A 22,533-nucleotide genomic window follows, 5' to 3' on the forward strand; every position below is an offset into this window, starting at 1 on the left:
GATTCAGACTATGCTGGTGACCGTGTGGATGGCAAGTCAACTTCTGGCACATGCCATTTCCTCGAAAGACCACTAGTTTGCTGGTCCCCAAAGAAGCAGAACTGCGTATCACTCTCCACTGCCGAAGCTGAGTACATTGCTGCTGGTTCTTGCTGTGCTCAATTGCTGTGGATGAAGCAAACCCTCAAGGACTACGGCATCAACATGAAGAATGTGCCTCTCTACTGTGACAATGAGAGTGCTATCAAGATTGCATACAACCCAGTACAACACTCGAAGACCAAGCATATCGAGATTCGTCATCATTTTCTTCGGGACCATGTCCTCAAGGGCAATATCCTCATCGACCATGTGAAGACTGATGATCAACTAGCAGATATCTTCACTAAGCCATTGGATGAGAAAAGGTTTTGCAAGTTGCGGTGTGAGCTAAATATCTTAGAATCTTCAAATGTTTTGTAAAAACATGCACACATCCTAACACTTATGCAAAGTTGATGACTTAGATGTGCAACACATGATGAAACGATTTTCTTCAACTGATGAAGAAAGTCACTCTAAATGTGAAGAAATTGATTCTCAGGGCCCTACGACAATTGTACACGGCGTGTGTAATCAACATTCTTATATGGTGGGTAACGCCACCGCCCAATGTGAAATCCCTCAAGTTGATTTTCTTCAAATTATCAATTTCCTCAAAATGCATTTTTTTTTCTTCAAAACAGTTGTTCTTCATTGTGATGATCTATTACAAAATCTTCAAAAACACTTGATGACTTTCATTTGCCTAAGTAGACTGTGATTTCTAGTCCTCAACAACATTCACTTATTGCTAATTCTTCAAGTTGATGTTTCTGCTAAGTGAATGTGATCGGACCCTACTTTTCCTCTATGCTATACTTATCCAGTCTATTCAATTCTTCGTATGCGTTCTACTTGAAACTTTGTTCAAAATCCTCACTACATCCTTGTCAGCTGATGATTTTGTAACGAAAGTCCTCAAGTCTTCAAAAATTGTTTTCTTTAAAGGCACAGTAACTGAACCCCCACTTCCCACGATCGGATAACCACGATCTCCACTATTTCCACTGCATCGTACGGGAGCTACACGTGTCCTGCGAAGACGTAGAGGCAGGGGCTATTTGGTCCGAAACTTTCGTGCCAAACAATAACTTTTGGGCTATAAATATGTCCTTATCCCCCTCAGTATCCTCTTCTTCGCCTCATCGCTCTCCTGCCACAGCACACTCCACCAAACCCTAGCGCCACCGCTGGTAGTCTTGTCGCCGGTGAGGAAGAGCTTCACTGCCTCGACCTCTTCGTCGCCAGAATCACGCCGGAGTCGGACCATCTTCGTCCGCCGCCGCCGTAGACGTCCTCCTCCGCCAAGTTAGGGTGCATTGGACACTCGAACGAAGAGCCTCTCCAACACTACTTTCTGTGATCTTCGTACGCACCTTCCAGGGTAAATATATCCCATTTTTACGGCAGATTAGATCTGAAATTTTACATCTTCTATGTGAAATCTGTTTTTCCTCAAGATACGATGCGCACATGATCCCTCAAACACTACCTATCACCACAATCATTGATGAACTAGCTAAGCATCTAAGATTTTCACGAGATTCCTCAATTGTGCGAATTTTCGGATCTGTACAACTCTGGAACCCAAGAACTGTATGCTTAGGCAAATTCCTCAACCACTGGTTATATTCCTCAAACTGTCAAACTTTTGCATTTTCTTTAAATCTGAGAACGCATATGTGACCTCTCCAAATTCCTCGCAACTATACTCTGTTCACAGGTACACACATGTCAGCTGATGAATCTCTCGGTTCTCATCACATTAACTCATTTGCAACGTTTCTGGAAGAAACTCTTCAAGGCTCATCAGAATCCTCAAGAGTTCAAAATCATCAGCAAAATCCTCAACTGAAGAAAATGGAGGAAGAGAGAAAACAGAAGGGAGGAAAGAAACTGGAGCAAAACACTGCGGCTGATATCCCTGAGGACATATACTTGGACTATTGTACGCCTGATGAACATGAGACAATGGCCAAGAGAAAGATAAGGCTTCAGAAGATTGAACGCCGATGGGCGAAGGAATGGAAGGAGTACAGGTTTGTGACTCCAAAATATGCGAAGAAATTTGCTTTGAAGCCTCCTGACAGAAGGGCCCCACTTGAGGATCATCAAGTAGCACACTCCTCAAGTCTCATGACAATTGATGACTACCCAGATGAGAATGAAAAACATCTGGCCAAGCTCAAGAAGCAGGCAGAAGCTGCAGTGAGGAAATTTAATGAATCCTCAGCTGCTGCCTCTGGTGCTGCTAATTCCTGAGCGGCAGAAACCTCGGGCTCAGAAATTCCTCACACGCAGTCTGTGCCATCAAAGCAAAGGGCTCCAAAGCCTCAAGAGAAGTCTGCTCAGGCTTCTGTCATAAAATCCTTAGCCCCAAAACCCTCATTACCAAAACCTTCAACACCAAAACCATCAGTGCCAAAACCCTCTGCACCAATCTCCTCAGCACCAAAATCCTCAGCTCCACCTCCAAAGCCTCAAGAGAAACCAGTACAGAAGCATGTCGTGAAACCTACGACCGTCAGCTTCAGCTCCTCACTCCCAGCTGCAACTAGCTCGGAGACAAAGTCTTCAACACCACTTATGAAGACTTTGACAACTACTGAACGTGCACCTCTGCCCAGCCCCAGCAAAATCATCGCAGTCCCGTCTGCATCAGAGGGAAGTGATGAATATGATGATGAAACCCTGCAAGCCATCATCAGAAACAAGCAAGAAAGGGTAGCACAAGCATCAGGCAGTGATATTCCTCTGGCTATGGACCCCAAGGTCCTCCTAGACTACATCAATATATGGTATGAGGACCCAAACACTCCCATTGATGATTTGAAACTTCCTCCTGGCATCAGCCACATGGTGGCCACCTTCATAAATGAAGCCAAGTGGAAAGAACAGCAGACCAGGCAGGCAAAGGTTGCAAAGGCCAAAAAGGAGAAATTCCTCAGGCAGAATCTCCTCAAGCTGACTCCTAATGCACTGGTGTCAACCCAGGCAGGGCTGCAAGTATTGACTGACAAGTATGACAAGCTGTCAGATCGCAAAAGCATCAAGCGCAATTTCATCAAGCTAGCCACTAGTGCCGTTGATGACTACAACAAGAAAACCGCAACCCCAGCTCCAACTCCTCAGCCCCTGGTTGAGCAGCCAGCAGATGCATCTCCTGATGAGGAGGAAACTCCTCAAGCTGAGGAAGAACATCAAGAGCGCCGTGTTGATGAACCGGCCATTGAAGAAATCATCACGGAAACTGCAACTGATGAAATTGCAACCACTGATGAGACTGCTCCTGATCCAGCTGCTTCATCAAAGCAGGCTGATGACTCTGTTCCAGCTGGTTCCTCACTACCAGCTGAAGAATCTGCAGAAAGAACACCTTCACCAAAAGCTTCAAAGGTGAAGAAGATAATTCCGTCTGTATCAGACGCGAAGAAAACAAGAGCTGCTGAAAAGGAAGCCAAGAAGAGAAAAACCACCTCAGCAGTAGAAGAGACAGAGGCAAAGTGCCTCAAAGACACTGAAGAAACTGCTCCTCTGGATCCAGTGCCTCTAAATGTCGCCCCTTCATATGAGATGGTCGTCATTGATGACCTAGCTACAAGGGCAGATGAGGAAATGAAGGATGTCGCCTCTGAGGAACACACTGATGAGCAAATCCAGATTGATGACAGTCCTCAACCTCTTATTCCTCAGACAGAGACTGCTCAAGCATCAGCTGCACCAGCTGATGAAACTGCTTCTGCCACAAAGCCAGCTGAAGAAAAACAAGCTGAGGAAAATGTACATTCTGAGCAGACTCCTCAAGATGAGGAACAGGCTCACCCAACTCCTCCAAATGAGAAAGAAACAGAAATTCCTCAGCCTGAAGCTCAGCCAGAGCAAGCATCATCTCCCCAGCAAGAAGTACCAGCTGATGAAATTCCTCACCTTGAGGAAAATGCTGAAGAAAATGTACCCGCCCAAGACAATGAATTCATTGTGCTCAACCCAGAGACTGCCATTGTTGTCTCCTCCCCCAATCCTCAGCAAAATCTTAAGCCAGTTCAGCGCCAACCATTCTCCAAGCGTCCAAAGTTTCAGAAAGAAGATTTCTTTGAAGAACGCATGTATTTCATCGGAGAGAACCCTTATGACAAGCCTCAAATGAGGCATCTGAAGTTTTGGACAAGGACTCAGATGAACTACTATTTCTCTGTGCTCTGTGGACGCAACAAGATATTCCAGCACAGGCACAATCCCCATGTTGAGCTTGAAGCAATACCCTGCCTGGAACCAGTCCTCAATGTACTCCACGATGCAGGTTTGCTCCCTATGTGCTTAGACATATCAGACTGGAATAGTGAGCTTATTCTTCAGTTCTATGCCACTCTGCACATATCTGGCAACGCTGATGACATCAACACTTGGGTGTTTGACTGGATGTCCCAAAATACTCACTACAAAGCTCCTGCTTCTGAACTCCTCAGAGAACTGCCCGTACCAATTCCCTCAAATGGGGCAGTGAAGCTTTATGGTGAGCGTGAGCTGCCAAATGGTATGATGGAAGTCCTCATGAAGCCTTTGGCTGCAGACAAACCCTCAAGAACAACCTTCCTCGTCCATGAGCTCAAGTACACACCTCGGTCTGTCTACAGAATCCTATGCAGTGTGCTCGCGCCAATCAAAGGCCATGACGATGAAGAAGATGTTGTAGGCCTCATGAAGAATATCCTCTTCAACATCATTCACGGTATTCCCATTAATATCCATGATTTCTTCTTGAGGACTTTGGCCGACAATGCAATGTGCCCCTATGATCACAAGATTTATGCCCCGTGGATCATGAGATTCATCAGGACAAGGACAGGCATCAACTTTCACGGTGATTGTCAAAACCATGTTGGTTATATGCCTCCTATCCGGGTCAACAAGAAGACTTTTGAGCCCATTGAAGGAAAAGGAAAATCTGTGATTGAAGAAGGCAGCAGGCCCCTTGATGGTCAGTTCAGAGAGCCAGAAGCATATTCTTCATGGGAGGATACTGAGACTCGTCCAGTAAGCCCAGTTCCTCCTCGCGTGCTGAACACCAGAGAGCTCCTCCCCAGTCTTCACCAGAAGGTGGATCGCAACCACAAATGGGTCAAACGCCAGTTTGGTGCCATTGTGAAAACTCTCACTGAAACTCAGAACTCGGTGAAGATTAATCATCACTATCTGCATGAGGTTTTCGATCGCACCTGGGCTACACTTGCACATCTGAAGACTCCGACTGAGCTTGAAGAAATGGACTTTGAGCGAGACTTTGACTGGTCGTGGCCTCCCAAGAGGAAGTTCAGGCCCATTCCAGTGCCAGACCTTGAAGACAGCTCATTTTCTTCATTCCGCACTGCTGAATCTGATGAGGAACAACTCGACACAGCAACCGTCCCAAGGAAGAAGACTACCCCCAAGAAGCGTCACGGCTCTTCATCAACCGCCAAGAAATGAAGTCTTCACGGGCGTTAGTCCTCAGTTTGTCCCTTTTTGTCACTTGATGACAAAGGGGGAGAAACTCGAGAGTTAGTCTTCAAGCGGGATATTTTTGAGGCCTATGAACTATATTTAAGTTATAAACTCTTGGCTCTTCTGAAGTTTTTATGTAATGAGTTGTAACTTAAGCCCGATGGTACTCTAACGCTTTTGAACGTTTTTCTTCGCATGCTTATTCCTCAAAGTTTTAATGCACGCATGCTGGAATTCGTCAGATACCATTTGTCATCATGCATCTTCATTTTCTTCATATGATCTGTTATATGTATGCATGATTTACAAGACTCAGGGGGAGATCTCCATGATATAAATCATCAATGTGCATCTGGTATAAAAGCAAAATCCTCAAGGTATGCACATCTTCAAGGGGAGTCTCTCTAAATCTTGTTCTCAAATTCCTCAAATGAGTATTTACACTTCATATTTTTGATCCCTGTTGAAGACTTAACCTAATTGTCATCGACCACCAAAAAGGGGGATATTGTAAGTGCATCTAGTGTCCCTTAGTGATTTTGGTGGTTTGAATACTTATAGGTTAAGTATCTAATGTGTTTATAAGTGTACACAGGATCTATAAGCCATTGAGGAGTTTGAGATATTTGAAGAATATCGACCCCTAAAAATGTATATCTTCAGTTGAAGAAATGAATCGCGAGGAATCTGCGATGAAATTGATATTCCTCATGAAGATACTGATATTGAGAAGACCGGTGGTTCGTGAAGAAAATCATTCTGAAGAAATTGAAGTGTGAAGATTTACGTTTTCTGTTTTACTTTCTTCGCATTTGATGAATAGGAACACCGTACTGTTAAAGGGGGTCAAAGTAACACTATGGAATGGATTTCCTCATGATGCTCAACCCAAGCCTAATCCTACCAAAATCCTCAAGTGAGGAATATGAGTGACATGAGGACTCTCACAGTTGAGGGTCCCGACCGTTTCGATAACCATGCCAAGTCACTGGTCTTATCCACTCCAATGGTCATATTATTTAAGGGCATTAGTGTCAAATCATGTCGGGATGCTCCGAGGCTATAAATAGCCACCCCCACAACCACTAGCTGGTTGGCTGCTCCGTTAGAAACTGACACTTGTCATAAGAGCAACCCAAATTCCTCATAGACTTCGAGAGTAATTCATCAGTGAGGAAATACACCACCCACCGAAACCACAAACCAAACCTAGTGATTCAGCATCATTGAAGAAGTTGTTCCTGTGTGGGACTGAAGCCTTTTACCTTTGAGGACTGTGCATCCTCCAGACGGTTAGGCGTCATGGTCTAGAACGTTCCAGCAGTTCATTGTGGATCGTCGGGTGACCAATTTTGTGAGGGTTTGGAAGTCTGCCCTGAAGACTTACCACGAGTGTTGGGCGAGGACTGTGTGTCCTTAGCTCAAGGAGAATACGGTAGGGACTGTGTGTCCCGGGACTGGGTGTGCTTTAGTTTCAATACCAAGCCGCTCCAAACTAGATGTACAACTGTCACAGCAGTTGGAACTGGGTCATCAACGCCTGTCTTCTCTGAGAATCGGGTTCTAATTCCTCAACTCTTTACTTTCTTTGTATTATGTGTTGATGACTTTCATTGTGACTGTTTGAAGAATTTGCTGAAAACTTTCTCTGAATTTCCTCAACCCCAAATTCTTCACAATAGTTAATCATCATCTGTACTCTGCGTGCCTGCTTACTGTGTAATCTGTTTTCACATTCTTCACTCTGAAATACTGCTGGTGTGAACGTTTGCACGTCTGATCCTTTACTGTTTCTGCTGTAAGTTAGTCATTTAGTGAGGAATTTCCTCAGTGATGAAATTCTAAAAATCTCCTATTCACCCCCCCTCTAGTCGATATAACCCACTTTCACACATCAATATCGTTGCCGGGTTGCTTTGGACCTTGGATAAGCACTGACATTATAATGAACTTCCGCTTCATGCACAACCAAGGAGGAAGGTTGTAGATACATAGAGTAACGGGCCAGGTGATGTGACTGCAACTCTGCTCCCAAAAGGATTCATGCCATCTGTACTCAGACCTAACCATACGTTCCTTGCGTGAGCTGCAAATCTCGGGAACTCTCTCTCGATTTTTCTCCACTGCCGACCATCAGCGGTGTGCCTCAACTTATCGTCTTTCATACGATCTTCCATGTGCCATCGCAACAACTTCGCATGATCTTTATTTCTGAACATACGTTTCAACCGTGGTATTATAGGAGCATACCACATCACCTTGGCAGGAACCCTCTTCCTGGGTGGCTCGCCCTCAATATCACCAGGGTCATCTTTTCTGATCTTATACCGCAATGCAGTGCATACCGGGCATTTATCCATATTCTCGTACTTCTCACCGCGGTAGAGGATGCAGTCATTAGGGCATGCATGTATCTTCTACACGTCTAATCCTAGAGGGCAAACAAGCTTCGTTGCTTCGTACGTGCTGGCGGGCAATTCGTTCTTTCTTGGAAGCATCTTCTTCATCAGTACCAGCAACTTTTCGAATGACGAGTCAGTCACACCGGTCTCTGCCTTCCACTTCAGCAATTCCAGTGTGCTACCCAGCTTCTTCTGGCCATCTTCACAAGTTGGGTACAACAATTTGTTGTGGTTCTGTAACATCTGCTCGAACTGCAACCTCTCCTTTCCTGTGTCGCAACCTCGCCGTGCATCAGAAATGACCCGGCCAAGATCATCAGCGGGCTCATCTGGTTCCCGTTCTTCATCCTGATCTTCTTCTTCATTGTCTTCCATTGCGGTATCAGCATACTCAGGGAACATAGATCGGTAGTTATCATCATCGTTCTCTTCTTCTTCATCGTCGTCTTCCATCATAACCCCTCTTTCTCCGTGCTTGGTCCAAACATTATAGCCCGACATAAAACCGGACCGAAGCAGGTGGCTCTGAATGACTCTTGAGGAAGTGTAATCCTTCTCATTCCGACATTCAACACATGGACAAAACATAAAGCCACCACCATGCTTGTTCGCATCGGCTGCATCTCGAAAAGAATGCACGCCTTCTCTGTAAGCGGCTGTGCGTCGATCACCGTACATCCATGGATGGCTCATCTGCGTTATACGACAATATATCAAATACAATCACGATCCTAAAAATTAGTACCGCACGGTCCAAACGAGGAAATATAGTTGCTAACCTTTTAGAATAAGTAGAAATAAAGAGGAAGAGGTTTAAGCGTGGCTCAGGCATCTCATATCGTAGTTGTGTTCGGTGAACTGAAGCGGCATCGCTCTAACACACATTTCAACAAACACCTCTAGTGCATGAAAAAAATGGAGAGCTAGCACACACCCACACTCTTCCATCCAAGAAAAATGCAAGGAAGAGGGGAGAGGGGGGCTGTGCTATATATAGGCAGAGGACTTTAGTCCCGGTTTGAGACACAAACCGGGACTAAAGGTGGCACACATGCGGGCTGCACCCCGCGTAGCCCTTTAGTCCCGGTTTGGGACACGAACCGGGACTAAAGGCTCCTTACGGACCGGGACTAAAGCCTCTAGGGAGGCATTGCGATTTGGGGCGACGTGGCCGGACCTTTAGTCCCGGCCCAGAGGCAGGCCGGGACTAAAGGGTCCCGGCCAAAGACCCGTTTTCCACTAGTGTCTGTTCTCCCCTCTATTTAGGCCACTGTTAATGTCTTTTTTAGATGAGGTAGTATAATAAACGGGTCACGGGTACTGTTGCTATGGGATACACTGTTGTTTTCAACCTAATTTGTGATTTTGCTCTCCGTCTCAGACTGACCGTGATGCGGTTGCCATCGCCGTCGCTGCTCTTGCAGTGCCTGACCGGCTTACTGTCTCATGAAAAGGCCGCAGCTCACTGCATCGACATCGTGCCCGGGAGGGATCAGTCCTGCCTATCGTCACCGGCCGCCGAGATGGTCCCATCACAGGTTGCTTGTTTCCAGTCGTTGTTCATGGCAAAGTTACAAGTCCTGCCTGTTCAGAACATGTCCCATCGAGAAGGGCATTTCGTTATCTGCTGGCTAAGCTGGCGTTGTTTGCATCGGTATGCAGGATGTTCAGCCGTACAAGTATGCGGGCAACAATATTGAGATGCACGGCATGAATATATTCAAGGTGATCGATTACTTTTTCCTATACTTGCTACTTGTTCCAGCTTATTTTTGACCATTGCGGCTAAACGGTGTAAGGATTTATGGACTTGTGATTTAATCGTACTGGCCATTTTATGTGGTAGGCTTATAATTGGTGATTTTTGTTGGGGTTGAGTCATTGTCCTGCTGTCTCTCTCTCACGCTCGAACGACAAGAAAGAAGGAGGAATGAGGCAGTGGACAACAAGGTATACCCGGCGCACGAACGCCGCCGGCTGCACGAACAACCACTTTCTTCTACTCAAGCACGAACTCAAGCACCGCAGACTACAACCAGTACACGAAGGGCCTTTTATACCCAAGCTACACACATCAGGCTAGCGATCACATGCAACCACCCACGTACTGAATTGGCTTGCCGCTGCACTCGGCCACCATTAACAGCACTACTCACACGAGCTAACTAACTCACCCATACATGCAACTAACGCAGTGCCCATGCAACGCCCGCCCCGCACTCCTCAGCTCCCGCGCCCGTCGCGCGCACGCACGCCAACGGGACGCGACTGGTTCCAGCGCCCGGCACGGCCACACCCGGCGCATCCGTCTAACCAACTCACACACACTCGCCACGAGCCTGACGCGTCCCGTACGCGCATGCACGCGCACCCGACGCAGTCGCCGTGGCTTATTGCCAACACACAACCTAAGCCACGACTCAGAGGAGCCCGTCGTCCTCGACTCCAACGACGTCCGCCAGCAGCGCGCGTTCCGCCGCCGGCTCCTTCCGCAGCTTGGGGCAGTCCCTCTTGAAGTGTCCGCGCACGCCGCACTTGTAGCAGCGTCCACGGCGGTTCCCGCCGATGCTCGATGCCACGCTCTTGCCGTCGTCGTCATCCCAAGCACCGCCATGTCGACGCTCCCGCGCTGCCCACTGCGCCGCCGTCATGAGCAGCTGCTGACCCCGCGCTCACCATCGTCTTGTCCACGAGCCGAACCCGCTCGTCGAACGCGAGCAGCCGCCCGAACGCCTCGTCGAACGCCATGGTCGCCGTGTCACAGAACTGCTCGATGCCGGCGACGACGGGGAACAACCGATCCGGGACGGTGTCCAGCAGCTTCTTCACAAGCACCGCATCGCCCAGCGTCTCCCCTAGGCTCGCGAACCGCGTCGTCATCCCTGCCAGCCTCCCGGCGTACGCGTCCAACGCCTCGCCGTCCGCCATCTCCAAGCGGTCAAAGTCCCCGCGCAGCGTCGCCAACCTCGCCGCGCGGACACGATCGGCGCCGACGAACCTCACCTTCAAGGAGTCCCATACCTCCTTGGCGGTGAGCTTCGTCGCCACCTGCAGCAGCACATCCTCCGGCAGCGCTCCAAGGAGCATTGCGCGCGCCGCCTTGTCCTTCTTGGCGTTCACCGCCGCGTCGCCCGGCGCCACCGCCTCCCACACGGTGTGGACGTCGAGAATCGCCTGCGCCTTGATCGCCCACACCGTGTAGTTGTCCGGCGTGAGCATCGGCATCGCCATTGACACCGATCCGCCCGCGCCTCCGCCATGTGGTACGATCGCCATTGCCGTCGGCGAGCTCCCGAACCGAAGCTCTGATGCCAAATGTTGGGGTTGAGTCATTGTCCTTGCTGTCTCTCTCTCTCACGCTCGAACGACAAGAAAGAAGGAGGAATGAGGCAGTGGACAACAAGGTATACCCGGCGCACGAACGCCGCCGGCTGCACGAACAGCCGCTTTCTTCTACTCAAGCACGAACTCAAGCACCGCAGACTACAACCAGTACACGAAGGGCCTTTTATACCCAAGCTACACACATCAGGCTAGCGATCACATGCAAGCACCCACGTACTGAATTGGCTTGCCGCTGCACTCGGCCACCACTAACAGCACTACTCACACGAGCTAACTAACTCACCCATGCATGCAACTAACGCAGTGCCCACGCAACGCCCGCCCCGCACTCCTCAGCTCCCGCGCCCGTCGCGCACGCACGCCAACGGGACGCGACTGGTTCCAGCGCCCGGCACGGCCACACCCGGCGCATCCGTCTAACCAACTCACACACACTCGCCATGAGCCTGACGCGTCCCGTACGCGCACGCACGCGCACCGGACGCAGTCGCCGTGGCTTATTGCCAACAATTTTCTGTTTTTAAACTTGTTTTAGGGGAAGTTCAGTGTTGTTGATATTGTGGGACTATCTAGATCAGATCTTGCAGCTACAAAAGGCCAAGGCAAGAGTAATAGCCCTACCAGTTATATCATTGTATTAACGAGTATGTAGAAGTTAATCATGTTGTTTCTTTAGGATTAGGAAAGAAAGCCAAACCGAGTCCTAGTAGTAATAAGATTCCTAGTCCTATTCTATTTTCATAGTCCCTTGTGGACGTGTATAAAAGACACCCTAGGGGTGTTGATTGTAACACCAGAAAAACGAAAAGCAATACAAAGCAAAGGCTCGACACGGGCCTTTAGCCATCAAATCCATCGATCAGTTTTAGTCGTGTCGCTAGTTACGCAAGTTCCGTCAAGTAGCCGGCCGAAGCAAGAATCCCGTAGGCACGCGTGTACAGCTGCATACGCACGTTCAAAAGCCAGCAGAGTACTTGGAAAGGCGAGGATCTGGATTTATCTTTTGCACTAGGGCCCTTGAAATGCTGTCAGAGTTCACTTGAGCTAGTAAATATTCTCAAGAATGAGATCTGTGATGGGCTACTGGCATTCAGAAGCAAACGTGTTTTAGAGGTACTACTCTACCTTCAGTCTATGTAATTTCTGATAATGCTATGCTCCTATGCTTGATTGTTTATTACTGCCCTTCCTTAAACTGATCCCTTATACGAAAGACTGAAACACATGTTATTTGAGGAAAAGCCTCTTGCATCGAAGCTACTTCTTTTGGCTGGGCCTGCTCTTTAGGCCCCTCAGATGCTAAACACGTGTATGGGCGTTTGAATCTTTGATTAATGTGTGGTTCTTCTGGTAAACTGTTTCAGTTATATATTTATCTGATGCAGCTGAGCTGCGGGTATGGGCTTCCTGGGATATTTTCTTGCCTGAAGGTACTGATCCTTGTTTTCTCTTTATTTATTATTTCAACAAAGTAACCTCAGATTTCACTTACCATCAGTCTCCCATGTCATTTACCATGGTGGCATGGTGACATATCTATCTGGTATATTACTGTTCATTATTGTTGTGTCCATGTACTTTCTAGGTCAGTGCTTTTTCGGCCGGATCTCGTTGACTCAGTCCAGATCTCGTTGGGTTCATTATTTACCATGATGGAGGGAGAGTCAAGTCAACTCAGTCCAGATCTCGTTGGGTTCATTTATATGCGACTTCGTCCGGCTAGCAACGAAGCCATTCATCTCACAAGCCTCATCCCCATTTCGTTGTTCCCTTCCCAGCATCTACCCCAAGTGTTGGATCTTCTCCAGGTTAGTGCTTTTTCTTCTATTACGAACCTTGTTGTTTTTCAGATGATCCTAGCACAGCCCTGTTCAGTGGCGAAGCCAGCAATTGGCAAGCTTTGGCTGCTGCCATACGTAATTAACACCTGTCATGTATACTAGGTCTATATGATACTTCATTGATGATTTGAGCTGAGATACATTTGCTAGTTACCACTGCCACACCATAAAATTGTGCCTGCATCCGCCACTGGCCCTGTTTATAGTTTAGTTAAAACAAATATGTTATGGCTTTACGCATGTTTTTCCTTAATTAAAAAGGTACACATGTTTCTGTAAAACAATATGTTATAAGCTATGGATTTCTGTGAGGCGTTTCCGCACAGATAGTAGATTTTATTTCCATTGTTTTGATAAATCCATGTCTTGCAGCAGCTCACATCCAACACTTCTCAGGGACTTAGTTTATGACTGATCTACATCACATGGACTGATCTACATGACATCACCTTGCCTACATCTACTGATCTACATGACATGCCCATGTCGATGCCACGCCCCTTTGCTTAATGCTTAGCCTAATTGAAGCCAGCGTATCGTACTTAATAGTACTAGTATAACACTGCAAGCAAGTACCATACTTAATAGTAGAAAATTTTGTTTCGAGAGTTAACACTGCAAGCAAGTACTGGTCCGTGCTTAATAGTACTAGTATAACAGTACATTCAGTTTTAGTGCTGTAAAATTACTACAACTCTGCAATTATAAGTTTATGACTGCTTCACAGCTCACATAATATCACCTGTTTCTATCTTGGAATCATAGGGATTGTTTTCAAAGATTCAGTTTAGCTTTCTAACATGTGCCTTCAGATCGATTTGAACCAAAAATTAGCATAACACTCATGAACTGTGAGCCTGTAGTGGATGGTATGTTTGATTTTCTTTCGAGTTGATGTGAGATGAATTAAAAATGTCACCATGTAGAGAATTAGAGAAAGCATATGAAAGTATTTTTGCCTGGTACGTGGAAAACCATTACTTGTACAGATGTATGATTAGTAGTTTTGTCATGTTTCCACTCCCTACATTTTTCAATATGCTGGAGAATGAAACTTCTTTTTAGTCTAATTGCTATTATCACTGTGGAGCTTCAAAAACATGGTATGGGATTTGAGGAAAAGCTGCTGCAGATTTTGGGAAAGTGGTATGTGAGCATGTATATGACCATGAAAGTTTTTCAGGTGAACGGGAAACTGCAGCATTTGATATCCTTTTGGGGAAAGGCTACAATGGACCCTCCAAATATTCTCTGCTTACTGCACATTTCATTTTTGTAGAGATTATGCCTGAAGCACCGGGTGTTTGAAATATCTCAAGCTGATCTTCAGAACGATGAGGACCAGGCCTACAGGAAGATTATGCCTGAACCATTTGTCGTTTCTCCTTTGGCCCCGTCTATTCTTGTCCCATCTCTTTGCTACACACTTTTTTAGATTGCAAGTTTCTGCATGTACTAGTGTTGGCTATTATAAGGAAATTGCTTGTTCGCATCGTTTAGAGAACGCTAGTTGGTACTTTTACCCAAACCGAATGTTTCTGAACTTTTTCTGTGGTTGTGTTCAATTTATCCCATGACTATAAAAAAATGTAGCACGCCGAAACACAGTAAGAGGATGTGATAAGAAAATTGTTCAGTTGTTTTCTGCTCGTACAATTTATGCCCAGTTTCTTCTATTTATCTTGTGATAATGTGACTTGGAAAGTATAAATGTTATCATTTCCTTTTAATTCAACATTCAAGTCATCCTTCCTTGCAGATAACGGAAACCTCCATAGGTCAAGCACTATGCCGGGGGTGGTCAAGGATACTGAGATAACTACTGAAACTACGGGTCCATCAAATCTAGAAAGGTCAAAAACTGAGAGGCGCAAACAAAGTAACCCAGCTGATGATCCTGCTAAACAGTTATTGGATGATAAGATTTCCATAAGGAAAAACGTGTGTATACCTGGCCCTCTTATCTTCCTTGGTATGATGAAATGTAGCTTCTTCTTGACGCGGTCCATGTGCTGGTTATGTAAATGTAGGAGGTATTGAATTGTTAATTATGTTAGCTTCTGTATGAACATTGTCATTAATATGTTTGGGAGATAGTTTTTATATGTAATTACATCTCTATAGAAGTTGGAGCTAATGAAATTGCAAGTGCTTTAGTGGGTTGGAACAACATAGTATATACAAATTTGTAAGTTTTGACATACTGCAGTGCATTGCATGGAAGCTTGAAACATGGCTAGATTTACTAATTTGTGTCTGGTGCTGGATTTTTCTCTCTTCTAATCTTCTGCAAATTTAACTTCACACAGCTCAAAATGTTAAATCGAATAGCTACAGTGAAGGATAATCGAACTGTGGTTGTTAATGTACCAAGTACACTAGAAGCGACTCCAATTGACGTTGGAGCAGTGGATGGCTATGCGGATGTTGTAGTTGAACAATCATTTTGTAGTCAGCCGCTCATCTCTTAACTAGCATCAGTGATTCAAGGCCTAGGGGTGTTCCACGATGGGCAACCTTGTCAGTTCAGTCTAGTGTAAGATTTATATATGTGGAAACATCAGAGACCTTGACTCGCAGTTTGCAAACATGTCTTTGAAACACAAGGATATATTGTTAACTATGATATCATGATAATCTTTTGATCGAATATTTTTAATACACATATGAGATTTTAACAACTTGATCTGGTTCCACTTTCTTGACAAATTTGTGCAAAATGTTTTCAGGTACTCAACCTATTGATGCACATGGACATGATGACTCTCTAGCGTTTATGGACCAACCAACCTGTAATCATGGACCTTATTGTCTTGTAGACCATTTGGTGTTTCGAGTGTTTTGGTGCTTGCATTTTGTGCATGTAGATACAAACTTGTGTGTTCTGGACCATCTGAAGTCTCTCATAGTAACCAATAGTCCTTATCTTTTTGTGACTTGTGTGTTCTAGATGATTGTTAAGATGGTCAAAACTATGCTTCCTCTAGGTTAATTTGTTTGTCAACTTGCGTTCAATGTATGTGCATGTTTATAAACATATTTTCATCATGGTGTAATATGTGTTTATCTTGAACCTTCTTGTGGGTGTGAGGATAATAATTGAATATTTTTAGAGCTGATAGTATAACATGTGGCGCACCATGAGCTATACTAATGGCACACCTGGGATGCATACTAATGGCGCACCTGGGAGGCATACTAATGGCGCATCTGGGAGGCATACTAATGGCGCACCATGAGCTATACTAATGGCGCACTGCCTGGTGCGCCATTAGTAAAAAATTCTAATGGCGTGATGCTAGTGGCGCATCTATAGTGCGACATTAGTAGCCAAAACAGGTGCACCACTAGCAGGCCTTTTCTTAGTAATGAGTGGTCCTTCAAATGTAACTCTTTGGTCTGTTGGTCCTGCTCACTTATATCAAAGACAAGATTGAATGAGTATATGTGTGGTACTAATAGTCAATCAGCTTTCACAAAGAAAAAATCAGAATTTTTTTTTACCAGAATATAGGACGAACATCCTCTTTGACACGGAAAACATTAGTTGGTGGCCTCCAAGGTAATGTTCTTGAAATCTTGGATTCCTCTATTAATCCAAGATTCTGGAGAAACAATAGTTAGCTGTTAGAAACTCGTCAGAGCAAAAAATTAAACCAAGCAAGACAAGGAAATCACCATCAGAATTGCTAAAGCGGTCTTTTCCATGTTTAGTGTGTAAAGGTGCAAAGTCTTGAGGCGCGAGAGTTTTGGATAGCAATATGCAGTTTCTATATATGTTCTATTGGATAGTTAATTGAGAGTTTCTTCATCAATTCATAGGATATGAAAATTGCATAGGATCGATAGCAATATGTTCCATTTTGGAATCCTATAAAGATCAATTTCTCTTTAGTTGTAGTGAAACAATTTTATGGGGCGTTCTTTGATCCAAGGTTATGAAAATTGCATATAGCTAGTGATCTCTCTAGGTTCCATTGGATAGCAATATGATATGTCATAGTTATGAAAATTGCATATAGCTAGTGATCTCTCTAGGTACCATTGGATAGCTATAGTGATCTCTCTAGGTTTCATTGGATAGCAATATGCAATATATCTAGCTTGTTGCATATATATATATATATATATATATATATATATATATATATATATATATATATATATATGTATGTATGTATATATATGTATATATATATGTATATATATATATATATATATATGTATATATATATATATGTATGTATATATATGTATATATATATGTATATATATATATATACATATATATACATACATATATATATATATACATATATATATATATATACCATAGTTAATTTACGATTTCTTGATCAATTCATAGGATATGAAAATTGCATAGGATAGCAATATGTTCCATTTGAATCCTAAAGATAATTTTCTCTTTAGTTCTAGTGAAACATTTTTCCTTGTTGCAGCAGTATGTAACATTTGTTCTATTTTAAATTGTTGTTGTTGCAGTAGTTACAAGCATTGTCCAGAATTCATGGACTTCCTTCGCAGCAGCATCAGTTTTGCTACCGTTGACATAATGAACGACAAGCTGAAGATGGGGCACAACTTCGGTATTGAGATACCAGCTGTATGCCTCATTGATCTCCAACGGGAATTCATGCTTCGACATGAGAGGACTTCGATGGCTCATATGGCAGTCGCCTTGATCGACGAGGAGTATGCTGATATGAAGACCAAATTCCCAAAGTCTCAGCACATATTTTGGGAGAAGACAACACTTGATCGTATCAACATTGAGTATGCATCAAAAGATGCATACGTTCCATATGAGTTGTACCGCAAGATTCGAGTCGTCAACTATGGTCGACGTCACCTCAGAGCAGGTGGACATTCTGATTCAGACGATTCAGACGAGTAGTGTTCACAACGGCGAACGCTTGTGTGTGTGTGTGTGTATATATATATATATATATATATATATATATATATATATATATATGCTAGCTATTATTATGTACTGTTTGGACTAGTATCATTATATACTGCTTGGATCAATTTATATATGTCTAGTTTCTGTTTGTGCCATTATAGTTTTCAAATTTGAATGGTTTAGCCCTTTCTAACTTCATTTGCTACTTTTCATGGTATCATGCATTTCCCACCTCAGAACTTTTGTACACAAAGTGCATCCAGTTTTTGCCGCAACCCTCTCAACTTTTTAGCACTTGCTATGTGGGTGAAATGATGATACCATACCAACTTTCAACCTATTCAAAGTTCATTTGTAGTGCTTTTCAATTTCTGGGCCATTTAGCTCAAACAATTCAGTAAATGCATGAAAAATACTAAATGAACTCAGAAAGTGTTGAAAATTGATGATGCGGCCTTGAATGGTGCATTTTGAACACACAAAAAGTCTTGAGTTCAAATAAGTTTTAAAAAATGAAATCCCTTTTGTATTCAAAAAAATGAAATCCCTTTTGTAACAGATGAATTTTCGTAAAAAACCCTAATACTTCAAAAGAGATTGTCTGATTTGTACACGAAGTGCATGCAGTTTTTGCCGCAACCCTATCAACTTTTTAGCACATGCTATGTGGGTGAAATGATGATGCCATGCGAACTTTCAACCTATTCAGAGTTCATTTGTAGTGCTTTTCAATTTATGGGCCATTTAGGTCAAAACAAATCAGTAAATGCATGAGTAATACCAAATAAACTCGGAAAGTGTTGAAAATAGATGATGTGGCCTTGAATGGTGCATTTTGAACACACAAAAAGTCTTCAGTTAAAATAAGTTCAAAAAATGTAATTTCTTTTGTAACAGATGAGTTTTCGTAAAAACCCTGATACTTCAAAAGAGATTCTTCGATTTGTACACGAAGCGCATCCAGTTTTTGCCGCAACCCTCTCAAATTTTTAGCACATGCTATGTGGGTGAAATTATGATACCATGCCAACTTTCAACCTATTCAGAGTTCATTTGTAGTGCTTTTAAATTTCTAGGCCATTTAGCTCAAAAAACAAAATCAGTAAATGCATGAAAAATACCAAATGAACTCAGAAAGTGTTCAAAATTGATGATGCGGCCCTGAATAGTGCATTTTGAACACACATAAAGTCTTGAATTTAAATAAGTTCAAAATATGAAATCCCTTTTGTAACACACGAGTTTTCGTAAGAAACCCTCATGCTTCGAAAAAGATTGTCCGATTTGTACACGAAGTGCATCCAGTTTTTGCCGCAACTCTCTCAACTTTTTAGCACATGCTATCAGGGTGAAATGATGATACCATGCCAACTTTCAACCTATTCACAGTTCATTTGTAGTGCTTTTTAATTTCTGGGCCATTTAGCTCAAAAAAATCAGTAAATGCGCGCAAAATACCAAATGAACTCAGAAATAATTGAAAATTGATGATGTGGCCTTGAATGGTGCACTTTGAACACACAAAAAGTCTTGAGTTCAAATAAGTTCAAAAAATAAATCTCTTTTGTAACAGATCTGTTTTCGTAAGAAACCCTGATACTTCTAAAGAGATTGTCCGATTTGTACACGAAGTACAACTAGTTTTTGCCGCAACCCTCTCAACTTTTTAGCACATGATATGTGGGTGAAATGATGATACCATGCCAACTTTCAACCTGTACACAGTTCATTTGTAGTGTTTTCAATTTCTGGGCCATTTAGCTCAAAAAATTAGTAAATGCGTGAAAAATACCAAATGAATTCAGAAAGTGTTGAAAATTGATGACGTGGCATTGAATGGTGCATTTTGAACACATAAAAAGTCTTGAGTTCAAATAAGTTCAAAAAAATGAAATCCATTTTGTAACAAATCTGTTTTTGATTAAAACCGTGATACTTTGAAAGAGATTGTCCAATTTGTACACGAAGTGCATCCAATTTTTGCCGAACCCTCTCAACTTTTTAGCACATGTTATGTAGGTGAAATGATGATACCATGCCAACTTTCAACCTGTTCAGAGTTTTTTTGTAGTGCCTTTCAATTTCTAGGCCATTTAGCTAAAAAAATGAGTAAATGCATGAAAAATACCAAATGAACTCGTAAAGTGTTGAAAATTGATGATGTGGCCTAGAATGGTGCATTTTGAAAACACAAAAAGTCTTGAGTTTAAATAAGTTCTAAAAAATGAAATCACTTTTGTAACAGATTTGTTTTTGATTAAAATAATCATTTAAAATAACCTAAAACCTTTCAAATTGAATATAAAGATTAAAAACACAGTAATATTAAATAGGAGGAAAAAGAATCACTCAAAAATTTATTTTTTAGTAAAGTTAGTCACAAAATAAAATAAAAAAAGTAAAAAAAGAAACAAAAAAACTAAATTTTTTTAAAAATGCCACGTAATGGGCCACCACGCGTGAATACGACTAGAAACCCACCCTGAGAATTGGGCCAGAATTCAGGCAGAAGGCCCAGTAGGCCTACAGGCAGTAACAAATTAGGACCGAAAGCCTGCATTTGAGAGGTGCTCGAGTGGGTCTACGCACCAATGCTTACAGACCACTCTCAGGCTCTCTCGGCTAGCGAGGTGGGACTAAACATCCAGCCGCATCGCGGCTGTGGCAGGCACAAGCCTTTAGTCTCGGTTTGTCCCACCAACCGACACGAAATACGCCCTTTTGTGTCGGTTGTCGGCACCAACCGGGACTAAAGGTCTCTTCTTCCCGCCCTTTGGGCTGTTGGAAATTGGCCTTTAGTCCCGGTTTGCAGCACAAGCCGAGACGATAGGGGTGCATTGGTCCCGGTTTGTGCCTCGAACCATGACCACTGGTTTTCGCATATAGATGAGAGTTGTCGAAATTTTCCCCCAAACTCTCCCATTTGCCCCCCGAGCCCGTCCTCCTCGTCGTCGCCGCCGTCCCGAGCCCGTCGTCCTCCTCCTCGTCGCCGCCACCCCGAGCCCGTCCTCCTCCTTGTTGTCGCCGCCGCCCTCCTCCTGGTCGTCGCCTGTGCGAATACTTCCAAGACGAGCACGGCCTGTGCGACACGCCTCACCTAGTTCATGATAGGCGCTTCAGCATCATGCTGGATGAGGACTTCGAAGTGGATACAGTAATTCACAACGACAAATCTTTTTTCGTAATTAAGCATGACTTCTTTTGCTTCAACTTATAATTTTTATTTTTTACTATTCTACTAGTGTATCCCCTGCCATGCAAGAATTTATTTCTTGGATAAGATTGGTTTCAGTACTGGAAAAATTATGGAGGTAAAGATAGTTCACTTGAGGACCGAGCATGGTTATACTTTTGCCGTAAAGTTGTACAATGCAGACACCTACTCCTTTTTTGAATGCAAAAGTTGGGTAGCACTATGCAAGGCTCCAGTTGATTTGCATACGCCTCCAGTTGTACCATTACGTGAGTTTCTCAACCATATTTATTAAGTAATTTATATTGTTTATTTAAAAATAGTTGACAACTTATTTTCATTCTTCCAAAAATATACGGAAGATGATAGACAGAACCTACTACTACAATGATGAAGCGGAATTAACTTATAAGGAGAAAAATCATCTTGTCGCATTTATTAATAATCTTGAGAATTATAATAGCTATCACCAAACACCTCCACATTATGGTCAATACGTGCCACTATTGCACGTGGTGAACTACGGTAACATGCATGGAGATTGCATGGTAAGATTTTCTACTATTACGACATCCGTGCATCTTTTGCATAAATTCTTGTAAAACTAAACTATATTGCTAGCTACAAAGTTATTACTATGTTTTTCAATAGAAAATCCCGCAGGATTGTGTGCCTCATCTGATGTTTCCAAGAGGTCGCTTTGATGTTATGAGCATACAACCAACACAGCCAGGTCAGCCTATGTATATTCATCACTCTTGTCCATACCAGATTTCTAAAACCGATGAAATAACAATCAAAGATTCGAAAAAATGTATGGTCAATCGTAGAGAGCTACTTGAAAGCAACATTGTGCGTAGGCCAAGAATTGGAGACAGGATGATCTCCATTCTCCATAATGGAGAGGTAGGGCCTATCTTGTTTTATGATATTCTACCTAAGAGAGGGTAGAGTAGGTCCTATGTGAGAGGACTAGGTCCTAGGTCCAGGTTTTGAGGATCCAAAGAATACAGACAAAGTCTTCAGACTCAAAAAGGCTCTGTATGGTGTCAAGCAAGCCCCTCGGGCATGGTATGATACATTGAAGGAATTCCTCATGAAGAAAGGCTTCAAACCTGGTTCACTCGATCCAACTCTTTTCACAAAATCCTATGATAATGAGCTGTTTGTATGTCAAATATATGTTGATGATATCATATTTGGTTGTACTGACAAAAGATACAGTGATGAATTTGCCTACATGATGAGTGAAGAATATCAGAT

The 22,533-nt window shown here is 43.4% G+C and overlaps 2 protein-coding genes across 2 annotated transcripts in view; one reads left to right on the forward strand and one right to left on the reverse strand.

Annotated features, from left to right (window-relative positions):
- LOC123395519 (probable methylenetetrahydrofolate reductase) overlaps positions 1-16,898 on the reverse strand; it is a 24,420-nt gene extending 7,522 nt beyond the window's left edge. Inside the window, exons 1-3 of the mRNA XM_045090523.1 lie at positions 16,829-16,898; positions 16,655-16,755; positions 16,537-16,558 (exon numbers count right to left, since the gene is read on the reverse strand). Coding sequence (XP_044946458.1) covers positions 16,537-16,558; positions 16,655-16,755; positions 16,829-16,858 — 153 coding nt within the window. The 5' untranslated portion in view covers positions 16,859-16,898. The remainder of the gene's footprint in view (positions 1-16,536; positions 16,559-16,654; positions 16,756-16,828) is intronic.
- On the forward strand, positions 9,356-16,142 carry LOC123444923. Its single transcript, XM_045121847.1, has 7 exons — positions 9,356-9,502; positions 9,627-9,689; positions 11,845-11,957; positions 12,281-12,422; positions 12,674-12,739; positions 12,895-13,117; positions 15,880-16,142. The coding sequence occupies exons 1-6, from the start codon at positions 9,356-9,358 to the stop codon at positions 12,922-12,924; spliced, it is 561 nt and encodes a 186-aa protein (XP_044977782.1). The 3' UTR covers positions 12,925-13,117; positions 15,880-16,142.
- Positions 16,899-22,533: the final 5,635 nt, after the last annotated feature.

This window comes from Hordeum vulgare, chromosome 1H (genome assembly GCF_904849725.1).
Source record: "Hordeum vulgare subsp. vulgare chromosome 1H, MorexV3_pseudomolecules_assembly, whole genome shotgun sequence".
Taxonomy (NCBI): domain Eukaryota; kingdom Viridiplantae; phylum Streptophyta; class Magnoliopsida; order Poales; family Poaceae; genus Hordeum; species Hordeum vulgare.

Coding starts and splice junctions, on each gene's coding strand:
- LOC123444923 (XM_045121847.1), top strand. CDS start 9,356: ATGCGGTTGCCATCGCCGTCGCTGCTCTTGCAGTGCCTGACCGGCTTA. Junction 11,958..12,280: donor ATCATTGTATTAACGAGTAT/GTAGAAGTTAAT, acceptor AAGCCAGCAGAG/TACTTGGAAAGGCGAGGATC. Junction 12,740..12,894: donor GGATATTTTCTTGCCTGAAG/GTACTGATCCTT, acceptor TGTACTTTCTAG/GTCAGTGCTTTTTCGGCCGG.